The sequence below is a fragment of the Corylus avellana genome, chromosome 5, assembly GCF_965113065.1.
Source record: "Corylus avellana chromosome 5, dhCorAvel1.hap1.2, whole genome shotgun sequence".
In the NCBI taxonomy this organism is placed as follows: domain Eukaryota; kingdom Viridiplantae; phylum Streptophyta; class Magnoliopsida; order Fagales; family Betulaceae; genus Corylus; species Corylus avellana.
Window position 1 is genome coordinate 19,946,347 of NC_142494.1, and position 23,822 is coordinate 19,970,168.

At 32.2% G+C, this 23,822-nt stretch overlaps 1 protein-coding gene across 1 annotated transcript; it reads left to right on the top strand.

The window, feature by feature from the left end:
- The first annotated feature begins 10,844 nt into the window (after positions 1 to 10,844).
- Positions 10,845 to 13,378, top strand: BAG1 (BCL-2-associated athanogene 1). The gene is made up of 4 exons (XM_059595957.2): positions 10,845 to 11,761; positions 12,000 to 12,256; positions 12,360 to 12,506; positions 12,636 to 13,378. Exons 1-4 carry the CDS (start codon positions 11,527 to 11,529, stop codon positions 13,032 to 13,034), a joined length of 1,038 nt encoding a protein of 345 aa, XP_059451940.2. The 5' UTR covers positions 10,845 to 11,526; the 3' UTR covers positions 13,035 to 13,378.
- The last annotated feature ends 10,444 nt before the right edge of the window (positions 13,379 to 23,822 follow it).

Below are 23,822 nucleotides of genomic sequence, written 5' to 3' on the forward strand. Positions count from 1 at the left end.
AGCTGGCGCATATGTGGCAAAGGAGTTGGGCAAAATTACCCCCGCTCCCATATATAGGTCTAGTTTCTAATTTGATTAATTTTAGTTTCATATATTTGTAAATCAAAACTTCCTTTATGTTTTCTGTCAAATAGACAGTAGAAATGACTATATAAATATGTTAAGGGATTACAAATCCATTGAGAGGAATGATATAGTCCCAACTTTGGACCAACTTTTTTCTTATTTTTTAATTTAAAAAAAAAAATAACAAAATAAAAAATTATAAAAGTTTCTAAAGCAATCACTTTTATTTTGGTCCTTCTTTTATTTGGTATTTTTTTTTAAAAAAAAAAAATTGTACTTTTATTCATAATAATGACCAATTTTTTTTTTTTTTTTTAAATGGTCATTATTATGAAGAAAAATACAATTTTTATTTTTTTAAAAAATACCAAATAAAGGAAGGACCAAAATAAAAATTATTGCTTCGGAAGCTTTTTTAATTTTGTTATTTTTTAAGGAAAAAGTTTCTGAAGCAAAATATAGCTTTTATTTTTTTTAAAAAAAATACCCCAAAAAAAAAAAGAATAACCAAAATAAAAATTATTGCTTCAAAATTTTTTTAAATTAAAAAATAAGGCAAAAGTTGGCCTAAAGTTAGACAAAATAGTTGTGCCTTTAGCATTTTTCATCCATTTATGTGGTATAAAAAGAAATTCAGAGGTCCTCGAGCTAGGTCAAAATAATAATTTAGTCCATGCGGTCAAATTCCGTCAAAACACTTGATAGATTCCGTTAGTGTGCCATGTTTTCACCAATAAAATGATGACACGTGTCCCTAATAATAAAAAAAATTAATAATGCATTAAAAAATATATAAAAAACTAAAAAAATTTAAAAACTAATTAATTTTTTTTTTAAAAAAAAAAATAGTGCGGGTGGCTAGCAGGGGTTGGGGGCGACTCACCGACACCCCCAAAGAGATCTAGGGATGGCTTGAGGCCACCTCACTGCGAGCCACCCAAAGGTGGCCATGAGTGGCGGCAGTGGCAGATTTATTTGCAGGCCAACAATGGCCACGGCCCATTCATAAGGGTTTTTTAAAAAAATTATTCATGAGCTTCAAAAGCTACATACATGTTTGACATTTCAAAATGGTCCCACATAAAAATTCTAAAAAACTGTTTGTTTTACGCTTTCATTAAAATTTTCAAACAAAGAGTAAAAACAGGTTTCTAACTAATGGCTCTCTTCTTCTTCTTCTTTTTTAATTAATAATGTAGAAAAAAGGAAATTTTTTTTCTTTTTAAATCTCAAAATAAAAATTTTGAACACTACTAATTGTAGAAAAAAGGCTGAAAACTTTTTTCTAGGTGTTTTGATTGGGCCTACAATACCTGTGTTGGGAAATTAATTTTCTCATCGCAAAGTTACACACCAAGATGGTTTTTTAAAATATTCTATAAGACAGTAAACTACAATTTTTTTTTTTTTTTTTTTTTTTGACTATTTTGTTATTTAAAAGACTGTCATATACAAGTTTAGACACTTTTATATATCTGTTTCTTTTAAACTAATATTAGTGCCTTCATGTTACTTTGTTAAAATATCAATTTTGAAACATATTTACATACTTTTATAGATATACTTTTTGTTAAACACATATTATGTGATAAATTATTTTATTTTTATTCTAAATTGTGTTTATCATATTTTTAATTTGATCCCTACGATAATAAATTTTTGACTTTACCACCGGGTGCCGGCTCTAATTTTTTTTTAAGAAAAAGGAAATTTAATTTTATATATACTCTTCAAATAACTTTTAAATATGAAAAAGACTTGGGTAAATTTTGGTGACTAATAAAGTTTGAAAAAAAAATAAAGTAAATGAAATGCAGGTACAATTATAGAGGGACAGCACTTTTTGTGATTGACGTTGCTTTTAATGATTTTATGATGGACACATAATAAAAGAATTAGGGTCAAAATCCTTGACAGTTGAGCAACATTTGTAATTCTAATGAACCTCAAAGAGTCGTGGGATTGACTGGTTGGAGCTAATCTTCTTACAAATCAATGGCTCAACTCCACAGCACTGCATGCATATTTTCAATGATGTTGACTTGGAGGTTCCTAAGTACATCTTAAGCACCTTCTAACTTCTTCCTTAATTAATATTTACTTTCGTAACAGCTGTGAGCTTGGAATCTTCTTATCTAATTGACTTGCAGGGCTACATAATTTGAATAGGTAGCCGTGATTAATGTGTTGTATTAATAAAATAAGAAACAACAGATTGCTCTTTTTTCTAAACATTCCCCATGATTTGGTAGTCAAATAGACCTAAATGGCTCATGAGGTTAAAATACACACACCTACCCACCCTATAAGGTGACTGGTTTGGAAACATCCAATTACCCTAGCTAACAAAGTTGACCATTCTAGGTTCTACTTGTTCCTTTATTTTAGTAGCCGACAATACGTGAACTTGATATGAACACAAAATTAGTTGTTTAAAGTTAAAAAATTTAATTTGTTTAATTAAGTAAATTGAATTAAAATTGATCTATATAATTTTATACTCATATCTTGACAAACGATATTTATAGTTGTCAATTTTTGATACAACCTGCAAACTCAATACGAAATTGACAGATTAGAGTTGAGTGATTTTACACGTTTAATTAAATGAGTTTAATTAAGATTAGTTTATATAAACTTATACTCATGTCTCACATATCCACCCAAACATAGCCTTGAAGGTCTATAAGCCCCTATTTATGCATGTATATCAACCACTCCTTAGGTTGAAACATTCTCATAAGAGAATTGTTTGGTTTTATTTTCGTGTATAGCTTTTGTCGATTTCTGTACAAGAAATATTTAAATCAACCATTGATTTTATGAGATTCACATATAATTCTCACAAATTTAATTGTAGTTTTTTTTTTTTTTTTTTTAAATGATTGGAGAAATAACACCAAACAAATCTCTTCCCGGAATGGACAGTAGATTACTTTTGGACTACAACTCATGACATTTTGCCTGAAAGATGGTATGAAACTCCAACGGCCAGGATTAGGGTTCAAGGCACGACAAACAACGACAAGTCGGGATTTAACAATTGATGATGAGCTGGTGAGCCACGTGTACTGAGACGTTGAATTCTTAACAATAATTAATTAATAGCAATCTAAATAGAGACAAGTAATAATTAGCCTCTTACTTCTAAAAGGGGCCTAATTGCCTAATGGCCAATTGTGTAAAGAGACATCCAGCCAATCCCACCACAATGATAATGTCATTTCCAAATTTCCAACATGGCATTATGCTAACATGATCATCCCTCTATCTCCAAACAAACTTAAAAAAAATTAAAAATTAAAAATTAAAAAAAAATTAAAAAAGTGACTCAAATATGAACAAAATTTAGGTATATAATTAAATGTAACTTGTGATGTAACGTGAAAGAATTTATGAGTAATTCTTCACATTTATTTATCACACTTTTTTTTTTTTTTTAGTGATTACTATAAAAAGTCACTTAAAATATGTAACATCAGTCGATGTGAGATATATATATATATATATATATATATATATATATGAAATTATGTCATTTTTGTGTTTAAAATTTTAAATATATATAAAAATGTATAAAAATCTAGAAACGATGTCATATGTATGATATTATCGTATTACCATAGATATGACATCATTTTAGTTTTTATTTTTATTATTTTATTATTTATTTTATTTTTCTTTTAAAAAGCGGTTAGCGGTTATTAGAATTATTAACTGCTAATCGCCGGTTAACCGCCTAGATGGTTATGGTTAACGATTTTAGCTAATAACCGCTAACGGGCCTTTTCACCCCTAAAAATAAGAATGATAAATGAATGTGAATAGTAGCATTACTCAAAATTTATTAGTTGCACATAATGTCTTGTATAGGAAGAAAACAAAAATTCCACGATCACATGAAGAAACCTTTATTTTTGTCTAATTAATAAAAAAAAAAATAGTATGTAGTTATTGAGTAAAAATGAATGAAATATCTTATCTTATACTTTGTATTTTTCAATATATATTTTTCTACTTATTAAATAAATAAAACAATGCTAGAATAACTTGAGGAAAAATAAAATAAAAACCCTATATCACTCATGAGATCTGAGATTAAGCCTTCATTCGCACTTTGCAAAAATAATTGAAAGCTTAGAATGACTTTTTTGGGGATGAAGAAAAATTTTGGAGGATTAATGATAGCTTTAATCCAAATGGGAAGATTCTCAAAAACCATTAGTGTTAGGAGTTGAATTAGAATGCCTCCAAATGATTCTATAGCTAACATCACAATCCAAAAAGAAAAAAGAAAAAAAAAAAAAAGAAAAAGTGATGAATAGTTAATAAATTTTGATTGCAAAGGAGACAATATATACCAAACCGCCATGTCAAGCCGATTTTGACCTGAGAAACAGTATGGCAAATTGCGTGTTAACAATGGCACGCATCGACAACTTTGCCTATGTATGAAGCATATTAGCCATGCATGCAACATCAACACATGGTGCCCCATCACTTTCATGGGTCCTAGTCAACTAATTTAGGAGTGTCACATTAGGCAATTGTCTCACCAAATTCATAGGCAAATTTGATTGAATAAAAAAGCTAAGCATAGCCGTTTTAACTGTTAATCTTATTTTATTATGCTTTCCCCCCTCAATCGACTATTGGTACGTGGTAGTATTTGTTACCCTCAACTGACTATTGATGAATGTGTTGTTTATCCAAATGGAGTTTATAAGGGGTTAAAGGGTATTTTGAGAGTCATGCCACTATTTGTGTCCCCTGCATTGAGGATTTGTTACCAACCCAAGTTTGCAACGGGATAAATTAGGTTCTACGTGAACCTAGACCTTAGATTCTAAGAAAACTTAGATCTTTCAAATACAATGTTTGTGATTAATTCTTTTTATCGTTTATTCATAGCACAACCCCCTTTAAATAGAGTTAGGACTGAGTCAACAACTCTTATTTAATATAAATTAGAGCTGAGTTATCATGAGACTCTTATTGAAATAATATCATAACCCTAATACAGCTAACGCTGACTTATGTTAACATAGTATAAACCTAATACATAAAACTATGGACACAGTTTTCCTCCAAACTGGATTGGAGGAACTTCCTTCAACTGGGTTTAATATCTCACATGTTATTAAAAAAAACATTACATGTTATTTTTATAGACTGAGTTCGAGAAAGTTCCCCCAATCCAGTTTGGAAGAAAATTGTGTCCTAAAACTAATATGGCTAGCCTAATATGAAAATGCCCATAACACGATCCTAATAGGGTTGAAGCGTGTCGAGATAGTCATGTCCCTTTCTATCCCTTTTCATCATTCAATACGGACTTTGCTACTTCAATTTCCGCTTTTGGTTGTTCGGGTTATTTTGATGTTATTTGACCAATTTTCAATATTTCTTAGGATGGCTATGTCCCAGCTTTCCCGTATTAAATGGACAAAAACAAATTACTATATAAAATCCAAAAGAAAAGAACAACATGTTGAGTATTTGCTAATAAAATAATATCCTGAAACTAAAAAGATAAATCTTCGATTGAAACAAAAACATTTTTTAAGGTGAAGAAAATTCTGATTCCACCGACACCGTCCAATTAAACTAAAATTTCCATGAGAAGCTAACAAATCTATTGCTTCACATTTTACATAATATTTTAATGTTGGTTAACGTTTTCTTGGTGATCAATGTTCCTTTTACCTACTGTTTTATTAAATTAAAAAAAATAAAAAAAATATTGAGTTGTTGGATTTTCATTTTCAATTTCGTTTTCTCGTTTGATTATAGCCAATGATTAGAGCTAAATAATAAAAAGACCTTCCACCATCCCTGAGCATATATAGATCCATTGACCCTTGAAATCAACTTGTCCAATTACATAGAGATCAAAGTTGAGAATTGAGAGTTTGAGATAGATATGTGAAAAAAAGTTTTCTATTTTCTTATGGTAAATGGAAAATTTCGAAGGCCAGCTTGCTAATATTGCTCTTATTGGCTTAAGTATTAGTTCCAAAGCTCCACAGTAATTATCTATCCGAATTATTACCAATTCGGACGGATAATGTGAAATACCTGATTATATGAAACTTACACGTTTAAATAAATTTTGGGTTGTTCGACCACCTATTTGGACACGTGAATCTCATATACTATCACTCATATTACTTGGACAAATAATTACTATACATCCCAATTTGCCGGCCATTAAAATATTTGGCAAATGGCAATATTATTTGAGTATGAATTTGGATGCATATTCTTCTCCATGTGCCTCAATTCATATAGGGCCAATGATTGCTTGTTGGGTAACATAAGACACTTTGGCAAACATTAGCACATTGCTGGCGTGCATGAAAATTGTGAAAGTTGTGAACATTAGCATATAAAGTCAATGCAGCCATGCATTGCCTTTATACACAAATATAGCTTTGTTATTGTCCTCAAGATGTAGCTCAATCGGTTGGGACCACACCTCTTAAAGCGAAGGTCATTAAATCGAATTCCCCCTCCCCCTCTTATGCATACATATCAAAAAAAAAAAAAAAAAAAACTTCGTTATTAGGCTAAATGTATATCAGTCCTTCCAAATTTGGATTTATTATTAATTTCTTCACTGAAGTAATTAAGAATGAATTTAACTTCAATGCAGTTATGGCACAAAAGTGGTCTTTTGCAGCCCCCAATAGGAGATTGACACATCACCTAAAGCACAAAAAATGCACAAAACTATCCTACAGCCTAAAACACTAGATTTTTCATTATTTCTTTCTTCTTCCTTCCATTTCTTCTTCTCTCCCATTTCTTCCTTCTTGCCTACAACTCATCTCCCATTTCTTCTTCTTCCTTTCTTGTTCCTTATTCTTGTCATTTAACAGAGAAAGAAAGATCCGGTGAATCCCTTTAAGGTGATAAAATCCCTAAAGGATTAACCTTTTCCTCTAGGATTTAGTTTTGAATCAAAAAAATAAATTTTGAGACATTAGAATCGATTTTTGAGGCATTAAAATCAATTTTTGAGGCATTAGAATCTGATTTTGAGGTTGAGTTTGCGTTTCCAATTGGGTTTGGCCAACAATGAAGAAGAAAAGGGCTACTGTTTTGAGAACGACTGAAGAAGAATGAGCTGCAAAATAATCCTGTGTTTTCAATCATATTATTTAAGATGAGTTTAGCTTAAGTGTCAAAAATGTATTGAGGATTGTAAAATAGACATTTTATGCACCAACTGCATAGTAGGGGCTCTCATTAAGAATTTGGTCAATTTGCTCTTTCAAGTTAATTTGTCTTTATTGTTGATATATCCATTTCGTTGAAAATCATTAACCTTAATCCTTTAAATGTTATGTGATATATAAGTGAGTTGAAATATTTAATAAAATATGAGAAGAAATAGTCGCACTTTTCTCAAATTTTGGCTCCATTTGTTATTTATTTTTATTTTATATTTTCAAAAAAAAAATATATATTAACAACAAACCTTAAAATCACTAAAGCTATAAAAAAAAAAAAAAAAAAAATCCGAAACACAGTAACAACGAGAACCATTTTTTTTTAATATCTTTCATACATTTTTTTTATAATTAAAATGACATCATTTTCAACTCACGATGTCATACATATATTACATGATATTAAATGGAAAAAGGGTCAATGAAATTGAAAAAGAAAATTGCGTGTTTTAAATGGCTTATATTTTTATTTTTTAAAATAATTAACGTGATAAGTTACTTAAAATACATCATATAATTTACTGTGATAAATGTGTATATAAAGTAAAAATATTGAATATAAATTTCAAGACTAAATTGATAATAATCCAAAATATGAAGAAATAAAAAGAAAATAAATGAACTAAAATTCTAGATGGCACGAGCCTGCCAGCTCTAGAGCTAGAGCTGTGTACGTGTTGAAAGAAATACCAGACGTCCAAAGCCGAAGGTCCCACCAACTCCAGATTGCTCCATCATACCCTTGCTTAAGGGTCCCATTGCCCCCCTTTTTTTTTTTTTAATTGAAATCAATAATATTAGCACGTCCATTCAAAATTGGAAAAAAAAAAAAAAAAATTTTATTATTATTATTATTACCATCCCGTACGGGCCAAGGGAGGAAGAAGGGCTTGCAGGGGCCAATGGCCATGGCCCTCCTCCCGCTGTCTCCGGCAAGGCATATAGTACATACCTAGTTGTCTCCAACCTACACAGTCGACAAAATGAAGTTCTAACTTGGTTACCTTGCTTACTTACTGAATTCATATGAGAAATGTTAGGGTATATGTATTTGATTTATTTTATCTTTTTTAAATTAATAACTATTTTTGTGGACTTATATAGATTTCACTGGTAGACTCCACAAATTTAATGATTGATATATTAAATTTTTAAAAAAAATATTGGTTAAATATTATATAACAGTTTAGTAAATAACATTACTTTATCTCCTAATAATGAATAAAAAAAGTTGGCAACTAGGGTAACCAAACCTACCGACCCGAGAAACAATAAACATTACATTTATCTCAATGAATGCCTCTTTTCGTGGTGTAAACATCAATTTACATAATGTTTTATTTTTCTCTATTTATTCTCTTCTCCTCCCTTTTTCTAAAAGACATATTGTAAGGAAGAATCTAGCATCGTCCTTTTTTTATTTTATTTTATTTTTTTTTCCCTCACAATTATTGAGATAAATACTATTTCAGCCAACAAAAATAATTGAAAATAATGGTCAAACTCTGCCCTACCATATGATTAATATAAATGGTCCAGTTCCATTGTCACGTGCCTCATATTTTTGGCCACAGTCCCACAGAAATTCTGTAAAACCACTGGCAAGCCAAGCAATCTCTAATAACTAACCTATTAATACTATATTCCAATTGGTCGGTACCATGTCCCCAATCAGAAACGTTTCAGTATCAACCGCTGAAAATCCTAATTTTTTTTTTTTAAAAAAATTAAATTATTCGAATTCTTTTTCATCAAAAACAAAATCTCCATTAAATTAATCCCCTGGCCTTGGGGATATTTTTTTTTTAATAAAGGTTCATTTGGACAAACCAGCACAACAACCACAGTAGGTTGCACCGTCCGCATCGAAATACGTATGCACGGAATATATCCTTCCCTCCCCCTTACACGGTTCCCACGTGGGATGACTTTTTCCGCGGCCGACAACCCGCCACGTGTACAACAAAGCTCGTTTCTTCCGCACGTGTCTGAGTGTCGGTGACATTGTAAATCGTCCGAACTCCGAAGAGCACCTAGATTTTGGGCGCTGTCGTCGATGGTACCGATACGCGCCACGTGGGCTTTACTTGCGATTTTCTTTTCTTTTTCACTGAGAGTGAGACGTGTTTATTACTTTTTTTTTTTTTTTTTTCTTATTTGTAGACTTGTTCTTTAGGGACAAAGTAAATCCGAAATGGAAAAGCAGAATCAGACTTTTTGAGTCGTCTCTTGTAAGCACAGGAGATGGGTAGGACCGACAAGGCAAACAAGTCCTTATTAGGCCAGCTTTGGACTTATTTGCATTCTTATTTATTTATTTTTGGAGGGGGTGTTAGGTGTGTGCATTATAGCAAATTGATTTTTGTCAAAAGAATATTGATTTGAAGTTATTCTAATGGATTTAGTCGTGTCCAAATCCTCTTGTTCTTGTATTATTGGTGATAATATACAAATTTTTAATTAATTAGTGCATCTAATTTTTGTAATGGACTAGACCATAATATCAAGTTGATAGGTCGGTTGCCAAAGAGCATTACGTATGAATTTGGATAACGGTAGATGTGATGTGAAAGTTTTTCACATTACTTCTTACTAGTAATTTAAATAATTAATTACTGTAGATTCCAATCCCTACGTGCGAAAGCCTTTAAGGTGAGTGAAAGCTTTGCATGTGGGCCGAGTGAAAGACTGACATGCGGCCTAGCTCTAAAGAAGAAAACAGAATAATTTTCTGCTGTAATTTTTTTAACAGTCTAGATTTAACTCTCTCTTTCATAAAAAATTAAAATTAAATTTAAGTCATTAAGAAAATTTATATATTGTTTGTTTGTTTTTCTTGTACTGTAATTTTCTTGTTGAATTTATTGTTAGAGAGTCCACTCATTTTTCAGTATTTTAATTTATATAATATTTTCCTTATTTGCTTAAAAAAAGACAAAAATAAACGACTGCCTAACTATACAACACCTACACAGACATTACTGGAATAAGATCCTTTCCATTTCTTTTGAAAAATAAAAGATTCGGAGTAAAATAATCTTTTCAATTGAAAAGACCTTTACCCTCTTACTTTTTTTTCTTTTGTTAATATATATATATTTTTTTATTTTGCCTATTCCTCTCCATTTCAAAGGAAATGGAGAGGATCCTTTTTGGGACAACACCGGGGTAATCGCCTTAATCAGCCCCGTGTCCGACTAACATCCATGTAATAAACAAGACAATGATTGCTCTACCTTTTATTCCCAAAATATCCTTTGCCTAATCACGTGTCAATGAAAGAGAGCCAGGCCTATTAACTTTTCGTTAAATCGGGAAGTACTTTGTACTCGCCTTGAGTTTGGTGAAAGAACCAAGTTTCCCCTTTCGTTTTTTAACCATTGAACAGAAGCTTTGGCGGCTTCCGTAGCTTCTTTCTCTTGCTTTTTGTATTATTATTATTATTATTATTTTTTGTATTTTTTTTATAAACCAATAATTCACAAATAATTATAGTTATAAATATTTATATATTAAGGACACAGCAACTCAGTTAGCTGGCCACTCGTTTTAATATTCATTTTCATTTTCCTCTCTTCTTCCTCGAGTTTTCCAGAACAAGGAGGAGGAGGAGAGAAAGAGAGAGATTGTCGCACTTTCAAATTTGATTCTTTGGATTTTGATTTTCACATTGATTTTCCCGGCACGTTCTTGGGAAAAATCGCAGGTTTCAGTTTCCTGTGAATATTTTGTTTTTTTTGGGGCAGGGGAAATCTATAGAGCTAGTTGACTACATTTTTGCTGAAGAGATCTATTATATAGCTTTGACAGGTTGTAGGTTTTTGGGTCGCCACCGGTTCTTTTCGCCGGGCCGTCGATCTTTGCGTGGTTTTCTTGAACTGTAAGATTGATGGGTTCGATTTTTTCTTGTTTGAGACGCCATTGATTGTGCGAAGAAAAAGAAAAAAAAAAAAAGAAAAAGTTGAAGTTCCTCTCTCTTTCTTGTGAGACTTGGAATTGTGCTGTTCTCTCTCTCTCTCTACGCGTGTTTTTTGCTGGGATTAAAATCGTGTAATGCTGAGGTCAAAGGTTCCTAAAACGGGGTCTGACAACCTTGGTCTCATTTGGGTGTGTCTGGTTTTCGACACAGATCGCCAGGAATCAAAGTTCTCGGAGATCTGAATTAATTAGCTCTTTGTACATTTTTTTGTTGTTGCACAAAACAAAAAAGAGGGGGAAGTTAAAGATGATGAGAATGAAGACCAAAACCACAGGGGTGGGACCAATGAATGGGAGCTCAGCTACCGGCGGTGCCGAGTCAGGAGGAACAGCTGAGTGGGAGCTACGGCCAGGAGGAATGTTGGTTCAGAAGCGAGAGGCCGGCTCCGATCGCATCTCGGCGCCGGCGCCGACAATCAGAGTTAGGGTGAAATATGGGTCAATCTACCACGAAATCAATATCAGTTCTCAAGCTACATTTGGTATATTTATATATTCAACTCCCTCAACTCTTTGTGTTTTATTTAATGACATTCTTAATTAGTATTGTTGTTATTATTGTTAGGATGGAATTGAATGAAGAAATTAAATTCTAAATTCTAACTCTCTTGCTCTGTGTTTCTCTGGTGTCTATTTAAGAACCCGATTGACATTGGAATTGTAATTGAATGAGGTTGTCCAATTATTAGTGATGGTTGTTTTTGTTTTTTGTTTTGGCAGGGGAATTGAAGAAATTGCTGTCGGGGCCGACAGGGTTGCACCATCAAGATCAAAAACTGATATACAAAGATAAAGAGAGGGATTCGAAAGCTTTCCTTGACACTTCTGGGGTGAAGGACCGGTCAAAGATTGTGCTTGTTGAGGACCCTATTAGTCAAGAAAGACGATACCTTGAGATGAGACGAAATGCGAAAATGGAGAAGGCATCAAAACACATTTCAGAAATCAGCTTGGAGGTTGATAGGCTTGCTGGCCAGGTATTGTTTCAAGATATGAAAGAAGAGTTCTTTCAACTGTAGGGTTTTTTTTTTTTTTTTAATAATTCTTGGAAATTGATGATGTTTGATTGGGATTGGGTAGGTGTCGGCTCTGGAATCGATCGTTAATAAAGGTGGGAAAATCGCGGAAACAGATGTGCTCACTCTAATTGAGCTGCTGATGAGCCAGTTGCTTAAATTAGATGGAATTATGGCTGATGGAGATGTGAAATTGCAGAGGAAAATGCAGGTATGTTTTGATTTCTATCTACTTCATTTATTTCGCTGCATAATAATAGGTTCTTTCAGTTTTCATTCAAGTTTGTGCACAACTTGGAGCCGCATTGATTTATCCTAATTTTGATGCATCATCTTGAAGGTGAGGAGAGTGCAAAAGTGTGTTGAAACTTTAGACATGTTGAAGATCAAAAACTCCACGCCGACCAGCAATGGAGGTCAAAATCCAATACAGCATCACCCAAGGCAATCAAACGGGGCAAGAAGTGCACCAATCCACGAGCAGCAACCGAAGTATTCCAACGGGCATAGACTGACACCAATTCAAGAGCAGCAGCAGCAGCAACCGCGGCAGTCGCTCGGGCATTTGCCAATCAATCAGCAGCAGCAGCAGCAATCGAGGCATTCGACATCGGGGGTGGTTGTAACAACCAAATGGGAGACGTTTGATTCCGCCCCGGCGTTAGCTCCACACCCTTCGACATCCACATCCTCCACAGCACAACCAAAGTTCAATTGGGAATTCTTCGAGTTCGAGTAAGCCGTATGCCTCGGATTTGTTTTTGTTTGTGTGGACATGATTTGGGATTGTCTTTACTTGGTTTGTTGTCCTTACTCCATTCTTTTCTGTATCTAGATTTTGTTGAGCACCCCCTTTACTGTTCTTGGGTTCACCAGAAATAAAATGGGGTCAGTACCATAGTGATAATTATTACAGATTTGTTGTTCTCTTATTCTGTTCTCCTTCACTTCATTTCTCACCTGTACGGTTCTGTATCCATTTACTTGTAGATTTGTTGCTTTCATGTTAGGCTATAAGACTTTCAGATGAAGGAGAGGTGTATTTTTTATTTCTGTAATCCCATTTGGACAACCTTCACCATCTGTCTCTCTCTCATTAATTGTTTCTGTTTGATGTCTGTTTCCATATCAAATAGTGCTGGTGGTTCCAAGCCAAAAACAAAACAAAAAAAAGAAAAAGAAAAAGAAAAAGAAGAAAGAGAACCAACCAAATAGGGTAGTTGAGAGAAATTATGAGCCTTCATTCCTTGCTTGGGGGATGGGGCTACAAGGTGCCAAAAAGAGAGGCATCATCGATGAAGGGGAGATTTAGGTAATCAAAGTAACTAACCCTGCCAATGATAGGTAGAAAAGCACCAGTAAAGTGGGGGGGATGAAATGATAACAGTAGATTAGTTTAACAACTTGGAAGGAAATGTTATCTGGAATATGATTAACTTTTTTACACATTTCCGAATTCAGAAAGAAGTCCTCTTTTTTCCTCCAAGCAGAGTTGGGGGCTATAATGCCTTAGGATACATAATAAATAGGCAGGACCATATTGAAGATTGTGAATGAGAATATTCGATCTTGCTACCTTTTACTTTATAGTAATGTCAACATTTTAAGCCAGCTAATGTAAGGATAGAGATTGATAATGATGTGATTGGCAATAGCCATGTATCAGTATCAACCCTGTCCAAGACTGCTGGCCAAACCCAACAATAAGCCACCCTTTCCAAACACATCCTCTAAGAGCTACCTGTATTTTCCCTTCTTTTCTTTTTTTCCTTACAAGCATCTCACAAATTCAAACTAACAAATGCATCTCACATGCCTAAACAGCGAGCCAAACAGTGCCTTGGTATCACTTTAAAAGGATAGTGCACGAGAAAGCAGAGGCCAAGAATAGGTGGCTGAGAAGAAGCTTTTTTTGTTTAAGATGGTTCCTTTTGTTCTAGTGGCAAATCAAGTTATTTATTCTAGCTTGGCTTACTCCCACTTGGTTTGGTAGGGTAGTCGGTTTTGGTGTTGAATCCCGCAATAGAAAGCACTTGAAATTATTTCTACACCACCAGCTAGCGAACTCGCTAGTGCTTTTAGTAGGGTTGGATTAGACAATGGCTAAATTGACTTGAGAAAATGCTTGCGGTCTTCCTGTTTAGGCCCCTCCTATCATTGGTTCTTAGTTCGTAAGTGCTACTATAGTTATGCTTAGGCAGGGAAGTCTTTGGTCAACTTCGACTCAATTGATTTTGAGGTCTAAGGCGACAAATTTAAGTGGGATTTATTTATTTATTTATTTTGTATTTAAATATTATCTAGTTTATATTTTTTTATTTAAAAAAATATTATTGAAAATGAACAAACTCAGTTAATATATTAGTTTTATGTTCACGCAAATTTACTCTAAAGTTTCAATATCTTAATTGAGTCTTAATTAAAGAGCATTGACTAACTATTTTACCATAATTGGGGCCTTAAAATATTTTTCTTGTTGAACAAAATTTAATTAAACTATTAATAATTGGAGATATTGCGCTTACTTTGCCAAAAGGCCCAAATGGAGATGAAGGTAACAATCTTCTACCTATCCAGTAAAAATGTCGGTAGAAAGGTCTCAGAAAGAATTGTGCATTTTGATAATCATAATCTTGGAAAGCAAACCACAATTACTAAGAAATTGCATCCGAAGAATACAAAACAATCCATGACAACTTCTGAAAGGATGACTTGTGTGTAATTTTACTATCCCAAAGTGTCGTAGTAAAACACAAAAGCACACGTTTCATTTAAGTACTACAACTTAAATGGAAATCATGCTCAAACATGATTTTATATTATTTTTTCTAATTTAAAAGGTAGAGAGGGCGATCAGAGGAGCCCTCAAACCCAATTGAGTCAAACTTGACTTAGCTTCATCAAGACATCAGTGAGGACTCAATGTGATCTACGCTAATTAGTTATGAGGATTCTTATTATGAGAGTCAGACCTATGTCTTAGTGTTTACCGAACCACATAAAAATTGTCATTAAACCACTGAACCACGGTTCTTAATCTTAATTAATGGATGCTCCGACATGATTTGAGATGTAACTTGTATTAGGATCGTTAAAATGAAAGAACAAAGGTGAATATAAAATATATAGGGGGGCACTTTTTATCTTATTAGTTGGCAACTCAACAAAGAGATTCCTTGACCCTCTTTTTAAATAGTCCAAACCATAAAGGAAAAACCCTAGGCCTAGGGGTATTTTGCCCATAATTACAACTCAAGGTGTTTATTATTTAGGCTAGTACAAACCCATAACTCTATGAGTGTGTGGGGGCACTTGCAGAGTTAAAACTCTTAAGATTCTCTCACTTGGCCCATGCACCCATGAAAACAAAACAATACTTTGATTTTATTTTGAAAATAAGTTTCAAATGGGTTGACAACAAGAAAACCATAAGCATGCACATTTTATTGTAGAAAACCAAAATACATCATATGAGTTCCACATTTTATTTGTTATATGATCAATAAAATTCCTTCTATGTACTACAATATTTGCAATTTCATTTAGACATCAAGGCTAAGTAATACTTTGTTAAAATATATTAGATCTCTAAATTCCATACCGCCCTAAGCCTTAAAATATCCCATTTCCTCTCAACTAATTCAGTAGATCTCTGACTCTTTTTCCCAATATGCTTACCAAAACTTTTACATGATCGAATTAATTTCTTTGCACAGTAGTCGGGAATTGAAAAACACTCATATTATATGTAAGGATTGCATGGATCACTGCTTTCAACAAAATCTCATTTCCTGATTGTGGGATGAGCTTTAAAAAAAATAATGCTACTTCCTTTTTCTTTTCTATTTTCTTTCTTTTAATTAATTAATTAATTAATTATTATTATTATTATTTATCTTTTGAGTTTTTGTCTGGACAAGTGTATTTTCGTTTTCTACATTTTACTTTCACCTAACGGATAATGGCCTTTTCGTAATAGCATGGCATGGAAATATATATTGGGTCATTGATAGTTCCTTATTGGGCTTGACGCCGGATGGGCTTTATGTCCCAAAGAGCTTATTGGTCAACTTCCAAGTTCCAACTAGCATTAAATCCCTATCATTTATTTATTTTAATTTAATTTGTGGCCAATCTTGGGAATTATTTTGTTTTCTAAATCATCTAACCCACACAAAGAAGATTTCGATTTTTGCATTTATAGAAGAAATTATTTGACTGACTAATACATAGTATTGATAATTCTCCCCACCCAAATATTTTTTCCCATGGATTAAACCTTAAATTTCCCTTATGATGGGAAGAGGGACAATTCTACAAGTCTCGTCTCTCAAAAAAAAAAAAAAAAAGGTTTTTAAAATCATAATTTGATCAAAATTTAATAGTAATCAATTAAAAGCCACATCATTCTTAAAGGGGTACAAAAGAGATTTCTAGCATTACTCTGAGGAAAGATATTGGCCCTTCTCTAAAGAATATATAGGGCCTGTTTGAAATTACGTTTGAGAAGTCCAAAAATGCTTTTAACACTCAAAAAGCCCGTTTGAAAAAAAAAAAGTATTCATTTGGTAAAAAAATTAAAAGCGTTTTTAATGGTCCAGAAGCTAAAAAATAGCCGAAAAACACTTTTGGCAAAAGCTTAAAAATAAAAATTTTGCCCAAAAACTCTTTTTGACTTAAAAACTCTATTTTTTAAATGCAATTCCAAACAGGTTCGTAATGGGTTAAATCCTGAAGATGTGATCTAAATTCATCTTGAATTGCCCTCACATTTGAAAAGGGCCATATTTGCAGCAATCAATTTCCAAATCCAGCAACAAGTAATCAGATTCGTGTTTTTTGGGGCCCATTTTCATAGCCCATAAAGGCTAACGATACCAGCAAACTAACCCAATCTTTTAGTTTTAAAGTTGACATGGTTGGGTTATGAGCTTTGTACAAGGCTCACTAAGACCCATTCATTTGAGATTGTTTTTTTCTTTAATGATTACCTGAGGCCCATCTACTCTAATTTATATGTAGAAAAGAATAAAAAGTATAATGTAATTTCCAGTCTCAAAAGTATTGGTTTATTTATTTTATTTTATTTTATTTTATTTTAAGTCTAGAGAACCAAACTAATTCTTGCTTTTCTATTCAAATAAATTCCAGAATAACTTCTCTTATTATTTTCCTATGCTATTTAGATATTGTTTCGAATAAATGCTTAAAGAAAGAGAGATGGAAATATTAAAATAATGTAAAAAAGGAACCATAAGTACATACTCTAAATCTAGAGTAGCACTTTTGCTTTCTTGGGTATTCGCTTTGTTTAGAAAACACCAAACAAGAGTCTATTTCAAGTGATTTTTTAAGAGTCTTCAAGGGGTAGTTCAATCGGCTGGAGACCACGCCTTATAAAGCGGTGGTTACTAGTTTAAATCTCCTATCTCCCGTCTTGTGTGGACATGTTAGAAAAAAAAAAAAAAAAAAAAAAAAAAAAAGTGATTTTTTAAGAGTTTTTCCTACATTTGCGAAATGGAATATATTTTTTAAGAATGGTATCTAATAATGTTATCTTCCATGCGAACTTGATTTGAGTTATATCCTTATCACCAGAGAATGTGCTTAGCTTGACCTTATCATGCCTGAGATGGTCTGGGTGGAGATATCTCTAACATTTTTATACCTCTTTCTCTTATCCATTTAACCACCCATCACGTGAAAAAGGATTAATGCAAATCTACATTTTTCTTTTTAGTGCTCAAGTACCATTAATTACCAAAAGTAAATAATTATTAAACCTTCTTTTTCTTTTTCATAAACGTGTATAGCCTTTAACACATGCCTTGAAAGAAAACTTAATTAGGATTCACCACCATATGATATAATTGTTGTGCCAATTAATTCATCCCAACTTTCTAATTATTTCTAAATATTGGCTAAAAAGCACGAGCTTTTAAGATAAATGAGAACAAAATAAGAATACAAGATAAGCATCAATATTTTGGTACGTCTAAAATAGAATAGTATAAGGTTGGTCTGGCCGCAATAACTTTTATTCTCAACTTTCCTTCTAATTTCTTTACCCCCCAAAAAAAAAAAAAAAAAAAACCTTTTCTGAAATTGGGAAGATCGATCGATAGTGGGACACTCCTTAGGAGAAGTAGATGAGAAGTAAGCAGTGACGAAAGCAACTTGCAACGTGCATGCGCATGAAGGGATTTCCCTTATCGAAAAGGCAGGTTTGACTATGTTCCCCCAATCTCAATGCAATTTTAACTCGACTCCGAGTAAAAACATTATAGTAAACCGGAATAGTTACCTTATTTTCTACTAATTAATCTCACTACAATCGAACTCTAATCATCTTCTTGTTTGACATATAACAAGTTTAGAAAAGACAAAAACAAAAACAAAAAATACTCTCGTTAATCGAAACCATCATTTGCATTTGGATCCATCAAAGCATATCCTACGAGATATGCTCAAGTATATGTATATTTTACAAGTAGTTGCATTCATCTCCCGAGAGAGAAAACAAACAAAGAAATTTGACTTTAATTATGTGGATATATTGCATGCATGAACCGCTCGAATGAAAGCATCAATGGTGTTGTTATATGTAGCTCGAGATCTTGTGTTCGAGTTCGGACTAGTTTTAGGGAAGCTTCACGTTTTTTCTTTAAAAAAAGAAAAGAAAAAAGAAAAGAAAATAATGGTGGGCTTATAATAAACGCAATGTGAAAGTGTTTGGGGGAAAGGGGGGTTGATGGTTAATATTCCATTTTCCCTCTCACAAATCACAATCAAAAGCTGACACGGAATCGTGTCCCATGGTCTCACGAATACATGACGAACGAGCCTAGATCTCGGAACCGCATTTGGTTCGGTGCCCGAGCCTACTACGCCAATCCGTACGTTTCCTTGTCTCCGTAGGAGGGTACCACTCGCTCTGTTGTTGCCATTATTCCTGTAACATTTATAAATGTCATTATCCTCATGAATTCTCTTATCCTTTCTATATATACATATATTCTTTTATTTTTTTATTTTTTTTAATTTCTCAGTAGTGGCCATGCTTTTCAAAGTCACCCCTCTCGGCCATATCACTCAAATCCTTTCGGTATATTTGCTTTGCGCCTGCGAATCAATATATAGTGCTTTCTTATAAGGATTAAAGATGATCAATATATCTTCTAACCATCCATTAAATTACTATCACAATGCGTCAATGCCCCATGTTTTCCCACTTCAATAATTATATTAAATTTGGAAATAATCTTGTCTAAATTCTATGTATCTTATTTATGTTTCCCTTTAATTTCAACCCATGCATTAATGTTCATCAACTATCTAATCAACCTTAACTTATCCCATGTAAGTACTCCTGCTAATGATGTACAAATCAACGGACATAAGCATGCTTCCATGCGTGGTCCTTGGGATGCTTACTTCATTAATTATGGGGTTCAAAAAATTAATTAAATTCTAAGTGAAAATGATTGACGCATATAGTTTGGCATGCTTGAAAAACTCGTTAAGAGTGTTCTTTGTGATCATCATTCACGAGGAGGAGTGCAGATTAATATATGTGAGGGGATTAAGTCAAACCTATAGTTTTCAGTTCATGGCCCCTTTTTCAGGAGAGCTGGCCCTGCGCGTGCTTGCTTGATAACATGCTGGTCTTCATCTTCCTCGTTCTTGGTGTTAGGTCTAATTTTTAAGGTACAAAAATGTGCTTATTTACTGGCAGTGTTTGCCAAGAGGCTGGACCGGGCCTCTTCTTCAATCCCAAAAAAAAAAAAAATACCTTAACTTCAAAATTAACTCTACATTCCTACATTTTATATCACTTCAATCATTTTTTTTTTTATTATTCAAATAAAAAAATCACTACAAAACAAATTTTTTACATTTTTTTATATAAAATATATTTTTTTTCACATTTTTCTACAAAACATTTTCACTAAAACCAGTCAAACACATATTCCTAAAAAGGCACTAGAGTGACGGCCCTGGATCCAGCCTCTTGACAAACACAGCCACTATTTTTGGGATGATCCGTCTTGTACTTGTTCAACGTAAGGTGGTCCTCAATCCTCATCTTCCTTGTTCTTTGAATAAATAATTACATAAAAGATTGGAACACCCTTAACCTATACTCTTCACTTTTTAAACCCTTACATGTGAAGTATATATTACCATAACAAAAACTATAGTTAATTAATGTTCAATAACTAGGGTTTCACTAGTCTACATGAGCTTGATAGGGTTATGAGTCTTGGATTATAACTATAAAAACTTATTTTAGGGTTTAGGGTTTGAACAAACTAGATAATTAACTAAGATTGAACACCCTTAATTAACTTATACTCTTCACTTTTTAAAACCTTACAAAAGTGAAGTATTAGCATAAAAAAAACTCTAGTTAAGATTCAATAACTAGGGTTTCGCTAGTGTACATTAATTTGATAGGGTTATGATTCTTGCAAAGCTAACTTTTATATGATTATTCATTCTTCAACCCAATTTATAAAACTGCCATGCATGTATGTTTCTCACATTCTAAGAAATACAAAATCAGGTTGAAAAAAAATTCTTCCAACCTTGCTTAGAGAAAATTTATGTCGGTTTATTAACATAAAAAACTATTTCCGATACATAAATGATTGAAAGAAGTGAAGATAGAGATGGTAAACTCTTTCACATTACTTTGCTAAGACAAATCACCACTCCAAGTCTCCAAATCGGCAAAATCTTTCAAAAGTTGCGTTAATTTATGATATATATTTTGTTGAGAAGCAAAAACTTTCTTGGGAGAATATATTCACATTTGCTTTTCTCTCTAAAGTCCTTGTAACCCTTTTTCTGTGTTTCAATCTAATTTTGCTTTGAATCTTAATGCATATATAGGAACTTTCGGTAATTTGCGTCTTCTTGGTACGGCTTTAACCGGACACAAGATAAGTATTTATTATCATTTCGCAGAACGTCGGCGCGTGACATTGGAAGCTTCTGTAGAGAAATATTGTGGGTGGGTGAGGCGCATCAGATTCTGGTCGTATTTTGTGGGCTGTGCTTTTCGTCGTAAGCGTGGACCCCAACAAGAATCTTGATCGTGAGAATAATCGTCGTTTCTAACACGTGTCACCTCCTAATTACCCTAAACATCTAATCGCACACGATCTAAAGCCCCCGCGTGTCATTTCCAGTTTCACTGCGTAGTGATGACGCAGAAACATAATAGGTGCTGTACACCTTTTTTCTTTTTTTAATTCTTAACTTGTTGACGTTTTTTTTTTTTTTTTTTAAAAATGATAATGTGTCTCAAACTTTTAATTAGGATAACATTCTATCTTTAAACTATTAAAAAAATTGACAATGTTCCTTAATGACGAAAACCCACTTAATAAAGTTGAAAAAAATAAAAAACCAGGATGTAAATTTTTTTCATTTTCAAATTTAATAGAGTAATTTTATCTTATATATAAAAAAAAAAAATAGGATCATTTATGTCTTTTTACTAATCTTATAAGGTATATTGTTAATTTTTTGATAGTTTAAGAGAAATATTGTCCAAATTAAAAGTTAAGATCACATTGTCAATTGAGGTGGTAGCTTGAGAGACATAGTTGTTTGGAGAAATTTCTATCGACCTAGTTTATAAAAATGACATGTGTCCATTTTTTTAATAACATGTGAGATACACATGTGTTTTTAATAAAATTTATTCAAATTTTGTCAATGATATTAAAAAAGCATGTTCTTTTCACATGTTAAAAAAAAAAAAAAAAGAGACAGCAATTAAATGCTTTTTTTTTAAAAAAAAAAAATATTAGGGGAAAGTCCACATAACCCCCTCAAACTACCACTCAATTGACAATGTCCTCCTCCCAAACTTTCAATTGTGACAATGTCCCCCCCCAAACTAACAAAAATTGTCAATGTTCCCCTTAATGACGAAATTACCCTTAGTAAAATTTTTTTTTTTAAAAAAAAAAATCCAAACATTGGCCAATTTTTTATTTTTTATTTTATTTTTAAATCAATTTTATAAGAAATTTTTTTTTAAAAAAATTCGATTATTTTTTTTATAAAATTGAAAATTTTCGTTTTTTTATTTTTATTTTTGTTTTATAATTTTATTTAAATAAAAATTTACGTTTAAAAAAAATAAATTTTTCCTTTAATAAAATGAATTTTTTTTTTTGTTTTTTAGAACAAAATTAAAAAAAAAAGTTTTTTTTTTTTTTTTTTAAATAAAAATTTCTGTTTTTTAAAAAATAAAATAAAATTTTTTGTTTAAAAAAATTGTTTTTTTTTTTTTTTTAAATTAAAATTTTTCGTTTTTTAAAGAAAATCAATTTTTTTTTGAATTTATAGGGGTATTTTTGTCTTATTGAGAAATTTATAGGGGCATTTTTGTCTTATTGCTAGTCTTGGGGGGTAACATTGACAATGTTTTGGTAATTTGGAGGGGACATTGTTACAATTGAAAGTTTAGGGGGGACATTGTCAATTGGGTGGTAGTTTGAGGGGGGTATGTGGACTTTACCCTAAATATTATTTTGGTTGTTGGGGTGACATTTTGGTAAATCTTTCACATGAAGTCTAAGTGAGTGAATTTCATGACAATTACATTTATTAATAAAAAATAATATTTAGTTAAGTGGAGAAACATATAGAAAGTTTGATATTTGATAATTTTATAAAGTGGCTAGTTAAATAATAAAAAAAAAGGTACATTTTCAAAGTTCAATTTAAAAAAATAATAAAGAGCTTAATGGGAATGCACTTGCTTCTTCTTGGTTCTAAAGTGCTTTGTGATAAAAGATTTCTTTTATGTATTAATTTCATGGATATATATAATTTTATTGTGAGGAAGAAAGCACAATTGTTCTCTCGCATGTGCCATGTGTAGACTTTTATCTTCGGATTTATTCCTTTTTTTTTTATTTATTTTATAGCTAAGCGTTGACATTTTCCTTTATTCCTTTTTTTTGTTTGGTTAGTACGTGAGTTGACTTTAGATGTTTAGACGGTTTACTTTCGTTTCTTTTTCAATTAGCTAACAATTCGTATTATTCCTCATAGGTATAAATTTATTGTTAATTTTTAGCTATAAACTTTTAGTTAAGATGCTGAGAATTAATTATGATAATTAAGGAATATTCATATATATATATGAATTATATTATCACGTAACATATGAAATCAATATTTAAAGGATATTCAATAATATTTCCTGATTTACATGGAGTGCATGTACGTGTATTGACTTTTATTTTTAAGCATTGCTTCTTGATTTTCCTTTTCGATTAAAGTCAATTCATAAAAAAATAAATAAATAAAAAGTCAAAATTTTGAGAAGTTCATATATGCATGGAGTGTGCACTGCACATACACTGTGTGCCAAGTCCTGAACTAGTATTTGAAAAATATTTTCTATTTTGTTTTCATCTTTTATTGTCTGTCTTTAACTTGTTAGATATTTATCCTTTTTATTTATGTTTCAATTTATTAATTTCCCTTGGCTTGGGAATGT